A 25,956-nucleotide genomic window follows, 5' to 3' on the forward strand; every position below is an offset into this window, starting at 1 on the left:
TATGGTGGTTCCTTAAAAACTAAAAATAGAACTACCATATGACCCAGCAATCCCACTACTGGACATATACCTTGAGAAAAGCATAATTCAAAAAGAGTCATGTACCACAATGCTCACTGCATCTCTATTTACATTGGGCAGGACATGGAAGCAACCTAAGTGTCCATCGATAGATGAATGGATAAAGAAGATGTGGCACATATATACAATGGAATATTACTCAGCCATAAAAAGAAATGAAATGGAGGTATTTGTAATGAGGTGGATGGAGTTAGAGTCTGTCATACAGAGTGAAGTAAGTCAGAAAGAGAAAAACAAATACAGTATGCTAACACATATATACGGAATCTAAGGAAAAAAAAAAAAAGGCCATGAAGAACCTAGTGGCAAGACGGGAATAAAGACACAGACCTACTAGAGAATGGACTTGAGGATATGGAGAGGGGGTGGGGTGAGATGTGACAGGGTAAGAGAGTGTCATGGACATATATACACTACCAAATGTAAAATAGATAACTAGTGGGAAGCAGCCGCATAGCACAGGGAGATCAGCTCGGTGCTTTGTGACCACCTAGAGGGGTGGGATGGGGAGGGTGGGAGGGAGGGAGATGCAAGAGGGAAGAGAAATGGGAACATATTGTATATGTATAACTGATTCACTTTGTTATAAAGCAGAAGCTAACACACCATTGTAAGGCAATTATACTTCAATAAAGATGTTAAAAAAAAAAAAAAGAAATGAAATTGAGTTATTTGTAATGAGGTGGATGGGCCTAGAGTCTGTCATAGAGTGAAATAAGTCAGAAAGAGAAAAACAAATACCGTATATTAACATGTATTATATATATATATGGAATCTAAAAAACAGGTTCTGAAGAACCTAGGGGCAGGACAGGAATAAAGACGCAGACATAGAGAATGGACTTGAGGACACAGGGAGAGGGAAGTGTAAGCTGGGATGAAGTGAAAGGGTGGCATGGACATATATACACTACCAAATGTAAAATAGCTAGCTAGTGGGAAGTAAGCAGGCACATAGCACAGGGAGATCAGCTCGGTGCTTTGTGACCACCTAGAGGGGTGGGATAGGGAGGGTGGGAGGGAGACACAAGAGGGAGGAGATATGGGGATATATGTAAATGTAAAGCTGATTCACTTTGTTATAAAGCAGAAACTAACACACCATTGTAAAGCAATTATACTCCAATAAAGATGTTAAAAATAATAATAATAAAATAAAATAAGAAGACCCAGGTGTCAAAGGGAGCAAGAAGAAACCAGGAACCGAGAATTCAGTAAAAAGAAGCTTGTTGGAAGTTGATTTTCTTCTGGCTAGTTGAGTAACCTGAGAAAGTTTTTAAAGGCTGGGCATTTTAAGAACATACACATCTATAAGGGAAGAAGAGGACGATAATGAAAACAAAATATCTTTGTCACTGAGAGAATAGACATTTTTAGACGAAATGCAGTACGAACTAAATCTTAGAAACTAGGGTCTATAAGGATTCCCAGCTTAAAAAAAAAAAAAAAAAAGAACATATTTCCAATGTAAGAGTTTATCCAACGATTTAATATGGAAAAAAGGGAAAATTAATGAAATAAAATTTTCCTTTTTTAAAGATCAAAAAAATTTTCTAACTTTACTTAGACTAATCAAGAAAGCAGACAGAAGACACAAATCACCAAAATCAGAAATGGAAAAGGGAATATCACGAATGACTTCACAGAAATAAAAAGTATTAGAGGCAATATTATAAACAACTTATGCCAAAAAATAAGAAAACTTGGATGAAATAGACAAGTTCATAGAAGACAAAAGTTAGTAAAATTTACTCAAGAAGAAATATCATACCTGAATAGGCCGAAGAAATGGAATTAGTAAAATCAAACAAACACAAAACCTTCCCACAATTTAAATTCCAGGCCCAGATGGCTTCACTGGAAACTTTTATTGAATATTTAAAAACAGCCCTTCACAAATTCTTCTACAAAGAATACTTCTGAACTCATTCTGTTATACTCTTTCAGTGTTATGCTCATACCAAATCCAGACAAAACATCACATAAAAATAATAATGTAGACCAATATCCCACATGAATGTAGATGAAAAAATTCTCAACAAAATAATAGTAATCTGAACTCAATAACTTATTATACACCATGACGAAGTGAGATTTACTTCCGGAATGCAATGTAGATTTAACAGCTGAAAATCAGTCAATGTAGTATACCAGTAGAAAATTAGTAATGTAGTAACATTTTTCAATGTTAAAAATCATATGGTCATCTTAATAGATACAGATAAAACATTTGACAAAATCCAATATACATTACTGATAAAATTTCACAACAAACTAGGAATATATCCTAACTTTATCAACCTAATAAAGGATATCTATTAAAAAAAACCTATAACTAACATTATGCATAATGGTGAAGAACTGAATACATTTCCCCTAAGATCAGAAATAAGGTATGAATGTCAATACTCATCACTTCAACATTAAACTAGAGGTTCTGGCCAACAAGACAGGAAAAAAAGAAAAAGAAGGGAAAAGGAGGGTATTTGGAGGAGAGAGAGGAAGAGAGTGTGAGCTAGTTAAAGGCATTCCAATCTGAAAAGAAATTAAAATGTCTTTATTTGCAGATGACATGAAAGAAAATTCTAAACAGCTACTAGACTAATAAATGGGTTCAGCAAGGTCACAGGACACAGTGTTAATATTAAAAAATCAATTGTATCTCTATGTAATGTTAACATACAATCAGAATAAAGTTAAGAAAACAATTGTATTCAAAATAGCATCAAAAAATATAACAGACATTTATAACTTTTATATACTACCTAAGGAGGCAAAAAACCTGTACTCCAAAAACTGTAAGACGCTGATGAAAGAAGTCGACGATGACAAACAGATGGAACGATATATCATGCTCTTGTGTTGGAAGAATCAATATTGTCAAAATGACTATACTATCCAATACAATCCCTATCAAATCACCAATGGCATTTTTCACAGAACTAAAACAAACATTTTCTAAATTTATATGGAGACACAAAAGACCCCAAATAGCCAAAGCAATCTTGAGAAAGAAAAACGGAGCTGAAGGAATCAGGCTCCCTGACTTCAGACTATACTACAAAGCAACAGTCATGAAAACAGTATAGTACTGGCACAAAAACAGAAATATAGATCAATGGAACAGGATAGAAAAACACAGAGATAAACCCATGCACATATGGTGTATGGTCACCTTATCTTTGACAAAGGAGGCAAGAATATACAATGGAGAAAAGATAACCTCTTCAATAAGTGGTGCTGGGAAAACTGGACAGCTACATGTACAAGAATGATATTAGAACACTTCCTAACACCATACACAAAAATAAATCAAAGACCTAAACATAAAGCCAGACACTATAAAACTCTTAGAGGAAAACATAGGCAGAACACTCTATGACATAAATCACAGCAAGATCCTTTATGACCCACCTCTTAGAGTAATGGAAATAAAATAAAAAATAAACAAATGGGACCTAATGAAACTTAAAATCTTTTGCACAGCAAAGCTTTTCTCCCATTCTGTGAGATAACCCACAGAGTGGGAGAAAATATCTGCAAATGATGCAACAGACAAGGGAATAATCTCCAAAATTTACAAACAGCTCATGTGGCTCAATATCAGAAAAACAAACGACCCACTGAAAAAATGGGCAGAAGACCTAAAGAGACATTTCTCCAAAGAAGACATACAGATGGCCAAGAGACACATGAAAAGATGCTCAACATAGCTAATTATTAGAGAAATGCAAATCAAAATTACCAGATATCACCTTGCACCAGTCAGAATGGCCATCATCAAGAAGTCTACAAAAAATAAATGCTGGAGAGGGTGTGGAGAAAAGGGAGCCTTCCTACACTGTTGGTGTAAACTGGTGCAGCTACTATGGAGAACAGTATGGAGGTTCCTTAAAAAACTAAAAATAGAATTACTATATGATCCAGCAATCCCACTACTGGGCATATATCCAGAGAAAACCATGGTTCAAATGGACTTTTCCCCATATTTGCTTTTTAAAAAATTAAATACCTTTTCACACCTACTAGAATGTCTATAATCAAAAAGAATGGCATTATGTGACAGAGAGGATATAAAGAAACTGGAATCTACTACATTACTGATAGGAATGTAAAATGGTACAGCCACTGTGGAAAACATTTTGGCAGTTTTTTAAAAATATTTATTTATTTATTATTTGGCTGCATCGAGTCTTAGCTGCAGCACGTGGGATCTTCATTGTGGTATGCAGAATCTTTTATTGCAGCATGCGGTCTCTTTGTTGCAGCGCATGGGCTTCTCTCTAGTTGTGGCGTGCAGGCTCTAGAGCACGCAGGCTCAGTAGTTGAGGCGTGCAGCCTCTCTAGCTGTGGTATGAGGGCTTCAGAGCATGCAGGCTCAGGAGCTGTAGCATGCGGGCTCAGTAGTTGTGGCGCATGGGCTTTAGAGTGCTTGGGCTCAGTAGTTGTGGTGCTTGGGCTTAGTTGCTCTGCAGCATGTGGGATCTTAGTTCCCTGACCACCAGGAAAGTCCCAGGCAGTTTCTTAAGAATCTAAACTTATGATAAGACCTAACATATACCTAAAAGAAATGAAAACATGTCCACATAAAGACATACACAAATATACACAGATGTTTATGAAAATAGGTAAATAAAATATGGTATATCCATATAGTGGAATGCTATTCAGCAATAAAACAAAATGAGACTAAGATATATACCAGAACATGGATGAACCTCAACATCATTATTCTAATTTAAAGAAACCAGACAGAAAATGGTACACAGTATAGGATTCCTTTTAGATGAAATGTACAGAAAAGGCATATCAATACATAGAAAAAAGATTAGTGATTGCCTAGAGCTGGAGTTAAGAGCTAGAATTGACTATAAATGGGCGTGAGGGTCATAGGGATAAAACGTTCAAAATTTACTAAAAATCATTAAACTGTAAAGTTAAAATGAGTGAATTTTATGATATATAAATTATATCTTAAGTTGCTTTAAAACTTCCAGTGTTTATCCCATCAAGACAAAGAGAAGTATATGCCATTGAGAACAATATGCCAAAAACCCAGATGAGATAGCAATTTACACCTTGAATAAACATGTAATTGAGGCAGGGACTCTCAAAAGCCAATCATGTAACAGTAACCAGAATTTTCCCCCCAGTAGTCCTCATATTCTGTGTGTAAAGAAGACTCAGAATAGAAAAGGTGAAGTTTTTGAGTAGGAAACTGATGAAGTACAATATGATTCATGACTCCCTGACATATTTGGAGGGCCTATATGAGTCATTTGATTACATCTGTGCAATCCATTATGAGTTAAAGACATAGATTTCAATGATTCAAGGGACCTGTTTTTAAAAAGTTGAAAAAAAAAAGCCAAAGTCTGAATCAAGAGAATAATGAATATTGAATGGATCTGTCATCAATAAATTAAGGTAATTAATTAAGATAATTAATGGAAACATTTGGATCCTTTGGGGAGTAGTAGTCTTGTACATCAGTAAAGCTTTGCATTTGAGGAGGACAGAAGTTTATAAATCAAGTCTAAAGACTAAAAATTATTGTGAATAATTTTGTAACAACAATTATAACTAAATAAAACAACACATATTATTCATTATTTTCTTTGATGTAGTCTTTTCCATCATAACAGAATATTTACTTAAATATTACACAAAATGCAATAGATCATCAAGATAACATTTCCCTGTAAACTTTCTGTAACAAGTCATTTTGCCCCAAAATTAGAGTAAATACTATTGCACTTTGTAACAAATGAAATTAGAACAAGTTTACAAACCACAAATGTTATTCAAGAAAAAAAACAGCAACCAAATAAATCAATTTATTAAATAATATTTAGGTGCCTGAGATAAAATTTGGTTTAACTTAAAATAGTCTAATTTCAACCCCCATAATTTTCCACTTAGTGAATATGTAGAAAGACTTACAGACTTTGGGCTTTCTTCATTCACTAAACAAAATGTGAAATCTGAAAATCAGACAAGATCATATTGCAAAAGTTCAACTAAAGTCTTACCTCCATAAGAACAAAGAGTGCTGCAAAGAATAGAAGGGTTGCCCATTCTACTCTGTGTAGAATTATCTCAAAATCATGGATATCAGCTAAAATTAGCAACCAGATGGCACCCAGAATAGCAATCCACCCTGAAAAACAAATAAACACAGTTACAGATGTAGTTCAATTGTTAAAACACGAATTCTTCATCTTCGGATTGCTTTCTTAAATTGAAGATAATTGATATTCTGCAAACTGAACATGCTTAAAACGTACAATTTGTATTTTGCGTACCAAAGAAACCAACACAACAAGCAGGGTAATGAATATATCCACCACCCCAGCAGTTTACTCATGCCCATGTTCTTTTCTCCCTCTCCCGCTTCCTGTCACCAGACCCCACCCCCAGGAGACCATTCATCTCTTTTCTTAAATGCAGTCATATAGTATGTATTTTTTATCTGCTTCCATTCAGCACAGTTATTTTAAGATTCTTCAGTGTTGGTGTGTGGACCAATAGTCATTCTTCTTTATTGTTTAGTATGGCATAGTATGGCTATGCCACAATGCACATACTCATTCACCTTGATGGACATTTGCACTGCTTCCAGTGTTTGGCTATTACAAATGAATGTGCTATGAGCTTTCATATAAATTATCTATATGTACATTATGCTTTCAGTTCCCTTGGGTCAATATCTAGGAATGGAATGGTTGGATCATATAATAGGCTAGTATTATGGAATATTTATGTTTTAAGAAACTGTGAGACTGTTTCCCAAAATGGTTGTAACATTTTACAATCCCACCACTAGTATATGAGAATTCCAGTTTCTCCACATTTTCAACACTTAGCTTTTTTGATTTTTGACATTCCAGTGGGTATGAAATGGTATCTCATTGTGATTTCAAATTGTATTTCCCTAGTGTCTAATGATGTTGAGCATCTTTTCGTGTACTTATCTGTCATCCATACATGTCCTTTTGTGAAGTTTTTGTTCAACTAAGCTGAACAAATTTTTTTCTGAGTAGAGCAAATAAAATTCAAAATAAGTAGAATAAAAATGAGCTGGATCAGAAATAAATGAAATAGAAAATAGAAAAATATTAGAGAAAAGCAATGATACCAAAACTTGGTTCTTTTAGAAGATCAAGAAGATTGATAAACCTTAGCCAGTCTAAATAGGACAAAAAGACAAAGGGGAAAAATGCTAATATCAAGAATAAGATCAGTGATATGGCTATAGATTATACAGGCACAAAAAGAGTACTAGTTTTCTATAGCTGCCATAACAAATTACTACAAATGTAGTGGCTTGAAATAGCACCTCCTTATTATATCACAGTTTTCATAGGTCAGAAGTACGATGAGCTTTGTTGGGTCTCTAGTTAGAGCTTCAAAACAAAGGTAAGGTGTTGGCAGGGCTGCATTCCTATCTGGAGGCTTAAGGACAAAAACTGTTTCCCTGCTTATTTGGGTTGTAGACATAATTCAGTTCAAACTGAGGTCCCCAATTCCTCACTTGCTGACACCCAGGAGTTGTTCTCAGCTTCTAGAGGCCACCCACATTCCCTAGCTCATAACCCCTTTCCTCTATCTTCAAAGCCAGCAATGGTGGGTCAAGTCAGGTCACTCTCACAATTCAAATCTCTCCTGTTTCTTCTTCTGTTGCATCTCTCTAACTGACTCTCCTCTTTTCCACTTCCATTTTAAGGGCCTATGTCATTACACTGGGCACACCTGGATAATCCAGGAAAATTTCCCTATTTTAAGGTTTGTAACCTTACTTTCACCTGCAAAGTCCCGTCTATCATGTAACATAACATACACAGGTATTAACATCACGAATTAGAATGTGGACACATTTGAGGGACCATGTATAGATTATTTTGGGAAGAACTGGCATTTTAACAATATACGGTCTTCTTATCTATGAATGTGGTATATGTCTCCATATATTAAGGTCTCCTTTAGTTTTCCCTAAGAATATTTTGTAGAAATACCAGAATTCATATGGAAATTCAAATGACCTAGAATAGCCAATACAATCTTGAAAAAGAAGGACAAAATTGGAGAACATACATTACCTCACTTCAAGACTTATTATAAAGCTATGGTAATCAAAACAGTGTAGTATTACATAAATATAGTCAAACTGATGAATGGAGAGTCCAGAAATACACCCACAAGTTAAAGATCAACTGATTTGCAAGAAAAGTTCAACAATAGTTCAGTGAGGAAATTGTAATTTTTTCCATAAATGGTGCTGAAACAATTGGATATTCACAAGCAAAATTTTTTTTACTTTGATCGGTTTATTGAATCATACACAAAAGTTAGCTACATGGACAATAGGCCTAAATGTAAAATTTATAACTTTAAAACTTCTAGAATAAACATAGGCAAAAACTTCTTTGATCTTGGGGGAGTTTTCTTAGATACACTAAAAGCATGTATCCATAAAAGAAAATTTTCATAAATTGGACTTTATCAAAATAATAAATTCCTGCTTTTCAAGTAACTGTTAAGAAAAAGCAGACAAGCCATGAACTAGGAGAAAATATCTGTAAATCATCTAGGACTCATATCCAGAATGCATTTTCTGAATTCTCAAAACTCAAAAATGAGTAAACAACCCAATTACAATGGGGAATATTTTGAAGAGACACCTCACCAAAGAAGATAAAAGGATGGCAAACAAGCACATGAAAAGATGCTGAATATCACTAGTCACCAGGGAAATGCAAAGTAAAACCACATGACATTTCACTATGTACCTTAGAATGTATAAAGTCAAAAAGATCAACCAAACTAAGTGTTGACAAGGATATGGAGGAACTGGAAATCTCATACACTGCTGGTGGAATTGTAAGATGGTATAACCACTTTGGGAAACAGTTTGGCAGTTTTCAAAAACGTTATTCATAAATCCACTAAATGTTCCAACCATTCCACTTTTAGGTATTATCCCAAGAGAAATTAAAGTATATGATGATACAAACAATTGAACACAAATATTCACTGCAGTTTTCATTGTCATAGTCAAGTCAAACTTATCCAATGTCCATCAATAGGTGAATGGATGTACAAATTGTGGCATAGTCAAACCATAGAATACTACTCAGCAATAAAAAGGATGGACTACTGATGTACACTGCCACATGGATAAATCTCATAATAATTATGCTGAATGAAAGAAGTCAGACCAAAAAATATTGTATATACAATTTATTTTTTATTTGGTTGTGCTGGGTCTTAGTTGCAGCAGGCAGGCTCCTTAGTTGCAGCTTGTGGGCTCCTTAGTTGTGGCTCACCAGCTCCTTAGTTGCAGCATGTGGGTTCCTTAGTTGTGGCATGTGAACTCAGTTGTGACATGCATGTGGGATCTAGTCCCCTGACCAGGGATTGAACCCGGGCCCCCTGCATTGGGAACACAGAGTCTTATCTACTGTGCCACCAGGGAAGTCCCCATATACAATTTTTTATATAAATCTCTAGAAAATGCAAGTAGCAGGCTTTGACAAACTACAGCCCATGGGTCAAATCTGGCCTGCTGCCTGTTTTTGTAAATAAATTTTTATTGGAACACAACACAACCATTCATTTACACATTTTCTATGGCTGCTTTAGCACTACAGCAGCAGTGTTGAGTATTTATAACAGAGTGTATGGCCTACATAGCCTCAAATATTTACTACCTCTAGCCCTTTACAAAAAGCTTCCCAACCTCTGATCAATAGTGACAGAAATCAAATCAAAGACTGCCTGTGGAGAGAGGTGCTGGGAGAGTCAGGAGGGAGGGACTTCAAAGAGGTCTAAAAAAAACTTTTGGCATGATGCCTGCTCTGCTTTTCATCAGGGAGAGGGACCGACACTTCATCTCTAAACATTCTGTGTCTGATGCCAACTCTAAGGCTCACAGAATTTTTCTAGAATATTTGTCATCTTTTGGTTCATTGTTAATGTTTCTTGCAAAGTGAACTAAAAGTTCAAAGAACTATGACATCATCAGATTAATGAAACAGGTTGCACAAACTGATTTGTGCTTGCTTGTAACTGTGTATTTAATAGATATTTCTGTGTATGGTTTTCACTAAACCATTACACCTTCAAAAGTTAGAGGTTACTGTTGTCCACCAGAAAGATAGAGGAGTTCTCCAAGGCCAAAGTTTGTAACTGGGAGAAGCAGAAAACTATTCATTACAAAAAGAAAAGCATTGAGACTTCAATTGTTTACGTATTTGAGGGAAAAAATCTCTTGAATAAGAATTATCTGGGTGAATCAAGTATCCTGTCAACCAACAATTCTTGACAATCCTCCACCTTTCATTTAAAGTAATATTAAACTTTTATGTGCTGATTCCAATTTTTTATTACCCTTATTTTACCTTTGAGGGCATAAATATAGATTATCTTCTGGAAAACAATAGTTATTGCATATGACTTACAGAATTTGAAGATATATATTCAAATTACCCCTTGTCTACTACTATCCTTCTTAATTTCTGTTTTCCAAAGTGTACCCAGTTCAATACTCTTGAAAGACCAGTCTTCTTACATGTCAGAGGATACTCCTATTCATCTCATCCTCACTGAGTGTCCCTTTAAGCTCTTCTATATGCCACTCTTGGATGCCCGTTCTGTGACAGGCTCTGAGCTTAAGGGTTATGGATGGAAATGTAAGCAAGATACCACATGGATTTCAAAAAGCTTACCATCCAGTGGAGAACACACATCTATAGGTAAACAGTTATACTGGATGTAACAGTGTGTGTACATACAAATAATTATGGAGCAGACAGAAAGAGTAACAATGTGGTGGCTGAAATAAAATTTCACAAAAAGGTGATATTCAGGCAAGATCTTAGAGGTTGAATATAACTTTCCAGGTAAAGAGGGAAAGGGCATTCAAGACAAAGGTAAAAGTACATCCAAAGACAGAGCACTTAAGAAGGAAGATGTCTGACATCAGCAAAATGGGGATCCAAACAAGCAGACACTATTAAAGCTAAGATTTAGCTATTTTTATTGTTGTATTTGTTTATTTTTGATTTTTAGCTCCTGACTTTCAAGGAAATCTCTGTAAAAACATTAGCTGAACACACTAAGGAACACAGAATTCAGTGACCATGCATGACAAGAAATATAGCCTATGCAAAAATAGTCTGGGAAAGTCACAAAACAAATGGACTACTACAGCCTTCAGCAATTCAAAATAAAAACAGCAAACTCTGGGAAAAGGGTCAAGGAACAATTACCATATTATAATATTCAAATGTCCCATTTTCAACAACACAAGGCACACAAAGAAATAGGCACTGAAGTGGTGTCACAGGAGCATTCAGAGGTTTGTCTCCCAGTGAGAGGGTCCTGGCTCCACCAAATCCACACCTCAGCTTAGCACTGGATCTGGGGCAGACAGGTCCTGGGAGAAGACTATCACAGAGAAAGTCTAGGTCTCAGGCAGCAATGCAGCCACCTCAGATCCTGCAGCCACAGTACCCTGATCCCCCCAGCCCCAGCCTAATCTACACCACAGTCTTGCACTAGATCTGGGATGAACACAACAGGGGAATGGATGGTACCTTGGGCTGTTTCTAAGCAGAACCGTGGATGCTTACACATGTGGCACATAGATCCTCTGTGACTGCAAGGGCCTTACTTGCTTCAACAATTACCTCCTTTGGGGCAGGCCATGTACTCAAGGGCAACAGAACCTGATTGAACCGACCCTCAGGGCTTCTACTCCAACAACTAGGGAGCAGACCCCACCCTGGACAGGGGAGCAACAGGCACAGAGCAGAGAGGAAGTCCCGCCTCACATCCTATACAGGCTTTATATCCCCCAACACCAACCACACAACCTATCAAGGGAATATTAGCTAGCACACCCTGAGGAAAGACAAAGCTTGCATCCATATCAAAACCAGACCTCCCACCAATGACGTTGGACATACACAGTCTACACAGGGAAACTCCCACATAAAAACACCCATTCAAGACCAGAGTAGATAACTATTTCTCCTAAATTCATATAGACAGAGAAAGTAAAATGTCAGAGGAACTACTCCAAGTTAAAGGAGCAAGAGAAATCCCCTGAAAAAATAAATAATGATACAAAGTTCATCAGCCTACCAAGTTCAAAAAGGTGGTAATAAAAATGCTAACTGAATTAAGAAATACTTTCAAGAGAAATGCAGATCACTGTAACAAGGAACTAGAAACTATAAAGATGAACTAGTCAAAAATAGACAATTCAGTTACTGAGATAAAAACCAATCTAGAAACAATGAATAGGAGACTAAATGACACAGAAGAACAAATAAGTGATCTGGAAGATAGAATAATGGAAATCATCCAATCAGAACAGCAGACAGAAAGACAAATTTAAAAAGTGAAAGCAACATACAATATCTATGGGATAATATAAACCATTCCAAGCTATGCATAATAAGAATTCAAGAAGAATGAGAGAGAGAGAAAGGGATTGAATGTATTTGAAGAAATTATGGCTGAAAACTTCCCAAACCTTAAGATGGAAATGGATATCCAGTTACAGTAAGCACAGAAGGTCCCAAACAAGATGAACCCAAACAGACCCACACCAAGACATATCATAATTAAAATGGCAAAAAATAAAGACAAAGAGAGGGGCTTCCCTGGTGGTGCAGTGGTTGAGAATCTGCCTGCCAACGCAGGGGACACGGGTTCGAGCCCTGGTCTGGGAAGATCCCACATGCCACGGAGCAACTGGGCCTGTGAGCCACAATTACTTAGCCTGCACATCTGGAGCCTGTGCTCCGCAACAAGAGAGGCTGCGATGGTGAGAGGCCCGCGCACCGCGATGAAGAGTGGTCCCCACTTGCCGCAACTAGAGAAAGCCCTCGCACAGAAACGAAGACTCAACACAGTCATAAATAAATAAATAAAAGAACGTGAATTTCTTAAAAAAAAAAAAAGACAAAGAGAGGATTCTAAGGCAGCAAGAGAAAAACAAAGAGTCAGTTACAAGGGAACCCCTATAAGGTTATCAGCTGATTTCTCTGGAGAAACTTTGCAGGCCAGAAAGGAGTGGCATTTAAAGTCCTGCCAGGGAAAAACTTGCAACCTAGGATACTCTACCGAGCAAGCTTACCATTTAGATTAGAAGAAGAAACTAAGAATTTCTCAGATAAGCAAAAACTAAAAGAACTCATCAATACTAAACCTATCTAGAAAGAAATATTGAAATATCTTCTGTAAATACAAAAGAAGAAAAATCCATAGGAAAGGGAAAATTCCAATAGGAAAGGCAAATATATAGGAAGGATTGAAGATCATGTAAATAAGCCAGTAGGTAGATTAAAAAACAATTTAAAAATTATAAAAGGGATTATAACTACAATAAACAGGAAAAGGATAAACATGAAGATGTAAAATAGGACAACAAATACACAAAATGTGGGGAAGAGAGTACAAAAATGTATATCTTTTAGAGTATGTTTGAACTTGAAAGATGATAAATTTAAAGCAAGTAGATATAGTTATGGGTAAACATACTTGAACTTCATGGTAACCACAAACCAAAAACATATACTGATTCACAAAAACCAAAAAGAAAGGAACTCAAAGATACTACAAAAGAAAATCAAACCACAAAAGGAAAAACAAAATGAAGAAGAAATGAACAAAGAAGAACAACAAAAGCAACTGGAAATCAAGGATTAAAATGGCAATAAGTACATACCTATCAATAATTACTTTAAATGTCACTGGACTAAATGTTCCCATCAAAAGACACAGAGGAGCATATTGGATAAAAAAAAAAAAAAAAGAACTTACAATATGCTGCTTTCAAGAGACTCACTTCAGGGTGAAAGACACACACAGACTGAAAGTGAGGAGATGAAAAAGTATATTTCATGCAAGGAAATATATTTCATTACAAGAAAATAATATACTTCATTACAAGAAAGCAGAGATAGCAATATTCATCAGACAAAATAGACTTTAAAACAAAGTTATAACAAAAGACAAATGAGGGCATTATATAATGGTAAAGGGATCCATACAAGAAGAGGATATTACACTCATTAACATACACACCCAATAGAGAAACACCTAAATATACAAAGCAAACACTAACAGACATAAAGGGAAAAACTGTAAATAATGCAATAATATTAGGGGTATTTAACACCCCACTGACAGCAATAGACAATCATCCAGACAGAAAATCAATAAGGCAACAGAGGTCCTAAATGACACAATAGAACAGATGGACTTAATTGATATCTACAGGACACTACATCCAAAAAAAGCAGAATACACATACTTTTCAAGCACACATGGAATGTTCTCTAAGATAGACCATATACTAGGTCACAATACAAGCCTCAACAAATTTAAGAAGATGAAAATTATTTCAAGTTCTTTCCTAACCACAGTGGTATGAAACTAGAAATCAACTACAGAAAGAAAAACAGGAAAAGAAGAAACACATGGAGACTAAACAACATGCTACTAAAAAAAAAAAAAACACTGGGTCAATGATGAAATCAAAGAAAAAATAAGAAAATAACTTGAGACAAACGAAAATGAAAACACACTTTACAAAATCTATGGGATGTAGCAAAAGCAGTTCTAAGAGGAAAGTTCATAATGATACAGGCCTTCCTCAAGAAACAAGAAAAATCTCAAATAAACAGCTTAACCTACCACCTAAAAGAAGAACAAACAAAACCCAAAGTCAGCAGAAGGAAATAATAAAGATCAAAGAGGAAATAAAATAGAGACCATAAAAAGAATAAAATATATCAATAAAACAAAGAGCTGGTTTTCGAAAAGAGGAAAAATATTGACAAATCTATAACCAGGCTCACCAAGAAGAAAAGAGAGAGGACAAAAATAAACAAAATAAGAAATGAAAGAGGAGAAATAACAACTGATAACAGAGAAATACCCAAAAAAATAAGAGAATACTATAAACAATTTATGTAAACATATTGGACAACTTAGAAAAAAATGGGCAAATTTCTAGAAACACACAACCTGCCAAAATAGTCAGGAAGAAATAAATAATTTAAACAAACTGATCACTAAAGTGAATAGAATCTGTAATTTAAAAAAACTCCCTGCAAACAAAAGTCCAGGACCAGACTATTTCACTGGGAATTCAACCAAACATACAAAGAACTTATACCTATTCTTCTCAAACTATTGAAAAAAAATTGAAGAGAAAGGAACATTCCCAAATTCTTTCTATGAGGCCACAATTACCTTGATACCAAAACCAGACAAGGACACTACAAAAAAAATAAAATTATAGACCAATATCTTTGATGAATATAGATGCAAAAATCCTCAACAAAATATTAGCAAATTGAATCCAACAATACATAAAAAGGATTATACACCTTGATGAAGTTGGATTCATTCCAGGGTCTCAAGGATGGTTCAACATACGCCAATCAATCAATCAATCAATGTGATACATCACATTAACAAAACTAAAGACAAAAACTACACGATCGTCTCATTAGTCACAGAAAAATCACTTGAAAAAATTCAAAATCCATTCATGATTAAAAACTCTTACCAAAGTGGGTATAGAGGGAACATATCTCAACATAATAAAGGCCATTTATGACAAACCCACAGCCAACATAATACTCAAAGGTGAAAAGCTCAAAGCCTTCCCACTAAATTCAGGAACAAGATAAGGATGCTTCTATCGAACACAGTTTGGAAGTCCTAGCCCAAGCAACCAAACAATAAAAAAGAAATAATTGTCAGCCAAATCGGAAGAGAAGAAGTAAAACTGTCACTATTTGAAGATGACAGAATACTTTATATTGAAAACCTAAAATCTCCATCCAAAAACTGTTAGAACAAATATATGAATTCAGCAAACTTGCAATATACAAGAATAGTATACAGAAATCTGTTGTTTCTTTACACTAATAGTGAAATATCAGAAAGAAAAAGTAAAGAAAAAGAATCCCATTTAACATTGCATAAAAAAAAAAACTACCTAGAAATAAACTTAACCAAGGGGCTGAAAGACCTACACTCTGAAAACTATAAAAAGTTTATAAAGGATATTAAAGATGAGTCAAAGAAATGGGAAGATATCTGGTGCTCTTGGATTGGAAGAATTAATATTGTTAAATGGCCATACTACCCAAAGCAATCTACAGATTTAATGCAATATCTATCAAAATACCCAGGACATTTTTCAAAGAACTAGAACAAATAATCCTAAAATTTATATGGAATAACAAAAACCCTGAATTGCCAAGGCAATCTGGAGGAAAAAGAGCAAAGCTGGAGGTATAACCCTTCTAGACTTCAGGCCAAATCACAAAGCTACAGTAATTAAAACAGTATGGTACTGGCACAAAAACAGACACATAGATCAGTGGAACAGAATAGAGAGCCCAGATATAAAACCATGCACCTGCAATCAATTAATCTATGACAAAGGAGGCAAGAATATACAATGGAGAAAAAGTCTCTTCACCAAGTGTTGTAGGGGGGAGGGGTAAAGATGGTGGAGTAGGAGGACATGGAGTTCACCTCTACCCACAATACATCAAGAGTACCTCTACAAATGGAACAATTCTCACAGAGCACCTGCTGAATGCTAGCAGAAGAACCTGAACACCTAAAAGGACAAGAAAAGATCCCAGTGTAACCGGGCAGGATGAAAGAGAGAAAAGGAAAAAAGAAAAGTGGAAGTGGGACAGGACTTATGCCCCTGAGAGGAGAGGCTCTCCTGGGGAAGATCCCTCAGTGGTGGGGAAATCAGCTGAGACAGAAAGGGAGCTTCAGGGGCGCAGAGAGAGCTCAGAAACTGGTCAGTGGCAGGCAGGACAGAATGAGACCTACATAGATAATCCTTACCACAGCCCTGTGCTCCCCAGTCTGAGACATGTGTCCACTGGTGTACACAGGGGTTGGGTGTTGGAACATGGGGTTTGGAGAGCAGACCTGGGGAGAGGACTGCTGTTGGCTGAATGGAGACAGCCTGAGAGGATGGGAGTGAGGAGCTCCACAACTGGGAATGCTCCTGGAGGAAGCCCGGAACACCACAGAAGTGAAGCACCATTGATGAGTGACACACAAAGTGTGCAGCTGCCATTACAGCCTCTCTCCCCACGCACCAGCCCCCGCCTCTGCAGGCACTAGGAGAGGCTCCCATTGGAGCAGGTTCTCATAGCTCAATTGGTCGCCGCCTCCACCCCTCCTGCCTGGGCAAGCATGCACACCCCAGTTGGTCGCCACCTCTGTCCTCTCCTGCCTGGGTGAGCATGTGCACCCCAGTTGGTTGCTAGCTATTCTCTCTCTCGTCTGGATGGGCAGCAGACGCCTGTGGGTGGCCCACATGCAGAGATGGGGCTGAAGCCAAAGCTAAGTCCCAGGAGCCATGTAACTAAGGAAGAAGAGCTGAAAGCTCTCCTTGAAGCTGCATGAACTGCAGATTAAACCCCCACGACCAGCTTGGTAAACTCAGCATCTGTGGAACATCTGAACAGACAATGAGTGCTCCTGCAACTCAGATGGGTCTAGCTTTAGCAGCTGTGGACTTTGTGGGCATGTACACATGGGAGTTGGGCCAGGTCAGAGTCTGAGCTGCCCCCATAGCACCCACAGCATGTCCAGATCCATGATTACTACAAACCTGGGACTTGACTTCAGTGGATCTACACTGGTGACCTGGTGAAAACAACACCTGAGAGACACCAGGGACAACTGCCAACATACCCATGATTAAGGTGGCACCAAAAGCAGTGCCAACAACAGAGTAACTTGTGATCTTGCACAACAGGTGAAAGGTGATACAACAGAGCACACTCACAAGTGAACGGCTCTAGAGAATGAATACTCAGTGGCTTCTCTCCTAGTGGGAGTGCTCCAAACCCACCTACTTCGCACCAAAGATCAGAATCACAGCTAAGAAAGAGATCTGGGGGCCTCTACTCCAACAACTAGGGAGCAGTCCCCACCTCTGACAGGGCAGAGACAACCACAAAGCAAAGGGGAGGCCCTGCTCAATATCCAGGGCAGGCTCTGGTCACAACACCAGTCATACCCCCTTTCAAGGGGATAATGGCCAGCATACACTGAGGGAAAAGGTGGCAGACATCCATACTAAAAATAGCCCTCATACCAAAATAATAATAATAATAATAACAACAACAACAACAATAAAAAAAACCCACAGGCTACAAAAGGACATTCCCACATAAAAACAGACCTCCAAGACAGTCTGAGGGTCTGGCATCTGGAGGAAGAACCCCCAGAGCATCTAGGCTTGAAGGCCAGGGGGGCTTGAGTGTAGGAGCTCCACAGGGCTGGGGGAAACAGAGACCCCACTCTTGGAGGGCACGCACAAAGTCTCACATGCACTGGGACCCAGCACAAAGCAGTACCTCCATAGGAATCTGAGCTAGACCTACCAAAGGGTCTCCTGGGGAAGTGGGGGTTGGCTGTAGATAACCGTGGGGGCAATGACACTGGTAGCGAAGGCCCCAGGGAATATTAATCAGCATGAGCTCTCCTGGAGGTCCCCTTTTTGGCACCAAGACCTGGCCCCACCAAACACCCTGAAAGCTCCATTGCTGGATGCCTCAGGCCAAAGAACCATCAAGACAGAAACGCATCCCCACCCAGCAGCAGACAGCCTACCTAAAGTCGCATTAAGCTCACAGTCACCCCAAAACGCACCCCTGACAAGGTCCTGCCCACTAGAGGGACAAGACCCAACTCCACCCACCAGGGGGCAGGGACCAGTCCCTCCCACCAGGAAGCCTGCACAAGCCTGTGGACTAACCTCAACCAACAGAGGGAAGACACCAGAAGCAAGAGGAACTACAGTCCTGCAGCCTGCAGAAAGGAGACCACGAACACAGTAAGTTAGACGAAATGAGATGCCAGAGAAATATGTTGCTGATGAAGAAGTAAGATAAAAACCTACAAGGACAGCTAAATGAAGAGGAAATAGGCAATCTACATGAAGAAGAATTCAGAGTAATGATAGTAAAGATGACCCAAAATCTTGGAAAAATAATAGAGGTACAGATTTAGAAGATACAAGATATGTTTTAAAAAGACCTAGAAGAACTAAAGTGCAAACAGAGATGAACAATACAATAACTGAAATGAAAAATACACTAGAAGGAATAAATAGCAGAATAACTGAGGCAGAAGAATGGAAAAGTGATCTGGAAAACAGAATGGTGGAAATCACTGCTGCAGGACAGAATACAGAAAAAATAATTTAAAAAATGAGGACAGTCCTTAGTAGAGACATCTGGGACAACATTAAATGCACCAACATTTGCATTATATGGGTTCCAGAAGGAGAAGAGAAAAAGAAAGGACTCGAGAGAATATTTGAAGACATAATAGCTGAAAATGTCCCTAACATGGGAAATGAAACAGTCACCCAAGTCCAGGAATCACAGAGAGTCCCAGGCAGGATAAACCCAGAGAGGAACATGCTGAGACATATAGTAATCAAAACGACAAAAAGTAAAGAGAAAGAAAAAGTATTAAAAGCAACAAGGGAAAAGCAGCAAACATATAAGTGAACCCCCATAAGGTTATCAGCTGATTTTTCAGCAGAAACTCTGCAGGCCAGAAGGGGGTGGCACGATATATTAAAAGTGATGAAAGGGAAGAAGGTACAACCAAGAATACTATACCCAGGAAGGCTCTCATTCAGATTCAACAGAGAAATCAAAAGCTTTACAGACAAGCAAAAGCTAAGAGAATTTAGCACTACCTGACAAGCTTTACAACAAGTGCTAAAGGAACTTCTCTAGGTAGGCAAAAAAAAAAAAAGAAGCCACAACTAAAAACAAGAGAATCACAAATTGGAAAGCTCACTGGTAAAGGCAAACATACAGAGAAAGCAGGAAATCAACCACACAAAAATATGATATCAAAACCAGCAACCATAAGAAGAGGAGAGTACAAATGCAGCAAATGGAAATTGCATTTGAAATTAAGAGATCAGAAATGTAAAACAACCTTGTACATATATAGACTATTATATCAAAACCTCATGGGAAATGTAAACCAAAAAGCTAAAATAGATACACACACAAAAAAGAAAAAGCAACCAAATACAACACTAAAGATGGTCATCAAAGCACAAGAGACGAGAACAAAAGAAAAAGGGAAGAAAAAAGACCTACAGAGACAAACCCCAACATTAAGAAAATGGCAATACGAACATACATATCGATAATTACTTTAAATGTAGATGGATTAAATGCTCCAACCAAAAGACATAGACTGGCTGAATGGATACAAAAACACGACCTGTATATAACCTGTCTACAAGAGACTCACTTCAGACCTAGGGACACATACCGACTGAAAGTGAGGGGATGGAAAAAGATATTCCATACAAATGGAAATCAAAATAAAGCTGGAGTAGCAATACACATATAAGAAAAAATAGACTTTAAAATAAAGAGTGTTAAAATAGACAGAGAAGGACACTACATAATGATCACAGTATTATTCCAAGAAGTAATAACAACTGTAAATATATATGCACCCAACATAGGAGGACCTCAATATATAAGGAAACTGCTAACAGCCATAAAAGGAGAAATTGACAGTAATGCAACAATAGTGGGGGACTTTAACCTCCCACTTACACCAATGGACAGATCATCCAGACAGAAAATTAGTAAGGAAACACAAGCTTTAAATAACACATTAGACCAGATAGACTTAATGGACATTTATAGGACATTTCATCTGAAAGCAGCAGAATACACTTTCTTCTCAACTGCACATGGAACATTCTCCAAGATAGATCACATCTTGGGTCACAAATCAAGCCTTGGTAAAGTTAAGAAAACTAAAATCATATCAAGCATCTTTTCTGACCACAACGCTATGAAGTCAGAAATCACTTAGGGAAAAATGGTTAAAACACATACACATGGAGGCTAAACAATATGTTACTAAACAACCAATAGATCACTGAAGAAATCAAAGAGGAAATCAAAAAACTACCTAGAGACAAATGAGAATGAAAATACGATGACCCCAAACCTATGGGATGCAGTGAAAGTAGTTACAAGAGGGATGTTTATAGCAATACAATCTTACCTCAGGAAAAGAGAAAAATATCAAATAAACAACGTAATTAAAGGAACTAGAGAAAGAAGAACAAACAAACCCAAAGTTACTAGAATGAAAGAAATAAAGATCAGAGCAGAAATAAATAAAATAGGGATGAAGAAAAAAATAGAAAAGACGAATGAAACTAAAAGCTGGATCTTTGAGAAGATAAAAAAATTGATAAAACTTTAGCCAGACTCATCAAGAAAAAAAGGAGAGAACTCAAACCAATAAAATTAGAAATGAAAAAGGAGAAGTTACAACAGACACCACAGAAATACAAAGGACCATAAGAGACTACTACAAGCAACTATATGACAATAAATTGGACAGCCTAGAAGAAACAAACGAATCTTAGAAAGGTACAACCTTCCAAGACTGAACCAGGAAGAAATAGAAAATATGAACAGACCAATCACAAATACTGAAATTGAAACTGTGATTTAAAAAACTTTCAACAACCAAAGTCCAAGTCCATATGAAGTCACAAGAGAATTCTATCAAACATTTGGAGAAGAGTTAACACCTATCCTTCTGAAACTATTCCAAAAAATTGCAGAGGAAGGACCACTCCCAAACTCATTCTATGAGGCCACCATCACCCTGATACCAAAACTAGACAAAGATATCACAAAAAAGAAAATTACAGGCCAGTACCACTGATGAACATAGATGAAAATATCCTCAACAAATTACTAGCAAATGGAATCCAACAGCACATTAAAAGGATGATACACCATGGTCAGGGGGGATTTATCTCAGGGATGCAAGGATTTTTCAGTATCTACAAATCAAGCAGTGTGATACACTGCAACAAATTAAAGGATACAAACCATATGGTCATCTCAATAGCTGTAGAAAAAGGTTTTAACAAATTCAACACACATTTATGATAAAAACTCTCCAGAAAGTGGCCATAGAGGAAGCCTACCTCAACATAATAAAATAACATAATTTGTATGTATGACAAATCCACAGCAAAAATCATTCTCAATGGTGAAAAACTGAAAGCATTTCTTCTAAGATTAGGAACAAGACAAGGAGGTCCACTCTCACCACTTTTATTCAACAAAGTTTTGGATGTCCTAGCCATGGCAATCAGAGAAGAAAAAGAAATAAAAAGAATCCAAATCAGAAAAGAAGTAAAACTGCCCCTGTTTGCAGATGACATGATATTATACACAGAAAATCCTAAAGATGCTACCAGAAGACTATTAGAGCTCATCAATTAACTCGGTAAAGTTGCAGGATACAAAATTAATACATAGAAATCTCTTGCATTCCTACACACTAACAATGAAAGATCAGAAAGAGAAATTAAGGAAACAATCCCATTTACCATCGCATCAAAAAGAATAAAATACCTAGGAATAAACCAACCAAAGGAGGCAAAAGATCTGTACTCAGAAAACTATAAGATACTGATGAAAGAAATCAAAGATGACACAAACAGATGGAGAGATATACCATGTTGTTGGATTGGAAGAATCAATATTGTCAAAATGACTATACACCCAAAGCAATCTACAGATTCAATGCAATCCCTATTAAATTACCAATGGCATTTTTCACAGAATTAGAACAAAAATTTAACAATTTGTATGGAAACAAAAAAGACCCCAAATGGCCAAAGCAATCTTGAGAAAGAAAAACGGAGCTGGAGGGATCAGGATCCCTGACTTCAGACTATAATACATAGCTACAGTCATCAAAACAGTATGGTACTGCCATAAAAATAGAAATACGGGTAAATGGAACAGGATAGAAAGTCCAGAGATAAACCCAAGTAACTATGGTCACATAATCTATGACAACAGAGGCAAGAATACACAGTGGAGAAAAGACAGCCTCTTCAATAAGTGGTGCTGGGAAAACTGGACAACTACATGTAAAAGAATGAAATTAGAACACTCCCTAACACCATACACAGAAATAAACTCAAAATGGAGAAAAGACCTAAATTTAAGGCCAGATACTATAGAACACTCTCTGACATAAATCCCAGCAACATCTTTTTGACCCACGTCCTAGAGTAATGAAAGTAAAAACAAAATAAACAAATGGGACCTAATTAAACTTAAAAGCTTTTGCACAGCAAAGGAAACCCTAAACCAAACAGAAAGACAACCCACAGAATGGGAGAAAATATTTGCAAATGAAGCGACTGGCAAGGGATTAATCTCCAAAATATAAAAACAGCTCGTGCAGCTCAATAGGAAAAAAGAAACAACCCAATCAAAAAATGAGTGGCAGTTCTCCAAAGAAGACATACAGATGGCCAAAAATCACATGAAAAGATGTTCAACATCACTAATTATTAGAGAAATGTAAATCAAAAATACAATGAGGTATTACCTCACACCAGTCAGAATGGCCATCATCAAAATGTCCACAAAGAATAAATGCTGGAGAGGGTGTGGAGAAAAGGGAACCCTGCTACACTGTTGGTGGGGATGTAAATTGGTACAGCCACTATGGAAGACAGTATGGAGATTCCTTAAAAAACTAAAAATAGTGCTACCATATGATACTGCAATCCCACTCCTGGGCATATATTTGGAGAAAACCATAATTCGAAATGATATATGCACCCCAATGTTCATTGCAGCATTATTTACAATAGCCAGGACATGGAAGCAACCTAAATGTCCATTGACAGAGGAATGGATAAAGAAGATGTGGTACATATATACAATGGAATATTACTCAGCCATAAAAAAGAATGAAATAATGCCATTTGCAGCAACAAGGATGGACCTAGAGATTGTCATACTGAGTGAAGTAAGTCAGACAGAGAAAGACCAATATCATGTGATATCACTTATATGTGGAATCTTAAAAAATGGTACAAATGATCTTATTTACAAAACAGAAATAGAGTCATAGATGTAGAAAACAAACTTATGGTTACTGGGGGGAAAGTGGAGGGCAGGGGAGGGATAAGTTGGGAGATTGGGATTGACCCATACACACTACTATATATAAAATAGATAACTAATAAGGACTCACTATAGCACAGGGATCCCTTTTCAATACTCTGTAATGACCTACATGGGCGAAGAATCTAAAAAAAAGAGTGGATATATGTACACATGTAACTGATTCACTTTGGTGTACAGCAGAAACCAACACAACATTGTAAATAAACTATACTCCAATAAAAAAAAAAACCAAGTGGTGTAGGAAAGCTGAAGAGCTGCATGTAAAAGAATGAGTTTAGAACATTTTGCACACCATATACAAAATACATACACTCAAAATTGCTTAAAGACCTAAATGTAAGACATGACACCATAAAACTATTAGAAGAGAACATAGGTGAAACATTCTTTTTTTATGTTATTGAGTATAGTTGATTAACAATGTTAATTTTTGCTGTGCAGTGAATTGATCCACTTACACATATTTTTCATATTCTCTTCCATTATGGTTTATCATAGGATATTGAATATAATACCTTGTGCTACATGGTAGGACCTTGTTGTTCATCCATCCCATATATAATAATTTGCATTTGCTAATCCCAAACTCCCAATCCTTCCCTCCCCCACCTCTGCCCCTTTGGCAACCACAAGTCTGCTCTCTATATCTGTGAGTCTGTTTCTGTTTCATAGATAAGGTGAAACATTCTTTGTCATAAATTGAAGCATAATTTTCTTAGATCAGTCCCCCAAGGCAAAAGAAATAAAAGCAAAGATAAACAATTGGGACATAACCAAACTTAAAAGCCTTTGCTCTCCATTGCTGTTAATATGGAATGGGAGAAAATATTTGCAAATGATGTGACGGACAAGAGGTTAATACCCAAAATATTCAAACAGCTCATACACTCAATATCAAAAAAATCAAACAACACAATCAAAAATGGGCAGAAGACCTAAATAGACATTTTTCCAAAGAGGACATGTGGGTGGCCAACAGGCACACGAAATGATGTTCAACATCGCTAATCATCAGGGAAATGCAAATCAAAATCACAGTGAGATATCACCTCACACCTGTCAGAATGGCTACCGTCAAAGAACACAAATAAGGAATGCTGGCAAGGATGTGGAGAAAAGGGAGCTGCTGGTGGGAATGTAAATTGGTGCTGCCACTGTAGAAAACAGTATGAAGATTCCTCAAAAAACTAAAGATAGAACTACAATATGACCCAGAAATTCCACTCCTAGGTATACATCTGAAAAAACAAAACTACTAATTTGAAATGATACATGCACCCCAATATTCATAGCAACATTATTTACAATAGCTAGGATATGGAAGCAACCTAAGTGTCCATCATCAGACGAATGGATAAGGAAGATGTGGTATATATATATATATGGAGAAATACTACTCAGCCATAAAAAATAATGAAATTTTGACATTTGCAGCAATATAGATGGACCTAGAGAATATTATGCTTAGTGAAATAAGTCAGACAGAGAAGACAAATGCTATATGATATCACTTATATGTTGAATCTGAAAGAATAGTACAAATGAATCTACATAGAGAACAGGAACAGACTCACAGACATAGAAAATAAACTTATGGTAACCAAAGGGAAGAGAGAGAGGGGAGGGACAAATTAGGGGTATGAGATTAAAAGATACAAATTACTATATATAAAATAGCATAAGCAAAATCCTTAAGCAACAAGGATTTACTGTATAGCACAGGAAATTATAGCCAATATCTTGTAATAACCTATAATGGAATATAATCTACAAAAAACAAACAAACCAAAAAAAA

At 36.9% G+C, this 25,956-nt stretch overlaps 1 protein-coding gene across 11 annotated transcripts in view; it reads right to left on the minus strand.

Annotated features, from left to right (window-relative positions):
* Nucleotides 1-25,956, minus strand: part of OCA2 (OCA2 melanosomal transmembrane protein) — a 279,191-nt gene that overhangs the window by 64,696 nt on the left and 188,539 nt on the right. For all 11 annotated transcript variants that reach the window (XM_068545349.1, XM_068545344.1, XM_068545345.1 and 8 more), the window contains one exon: nt 6,114-6,241. In XM_068545349.1, the coding sequence (XP_068401450.1) occupies nt 6,114-6,241 (128 nt within the window). The remainder of the gene's footprint in view (nt 1-6,113; nt 6,242-25,956) is intronic.

This window comes from Eschrichtius robustus, chromosome 5 (assembly GCF_028021215.1).
Source record: "Eschrichtius robustus isolate mEscRob2 chromosome 5, mEscRob2.pri, whole genome shotgun sequence".
Classification (NCBI taxonomy): domain Eukaryota; kingdom Metazoa; phylum Chordata; class Mammalia; order Artiodactyla; family Eschrichtiidae; genus Eschrichtius; species Eschrichtius robustus.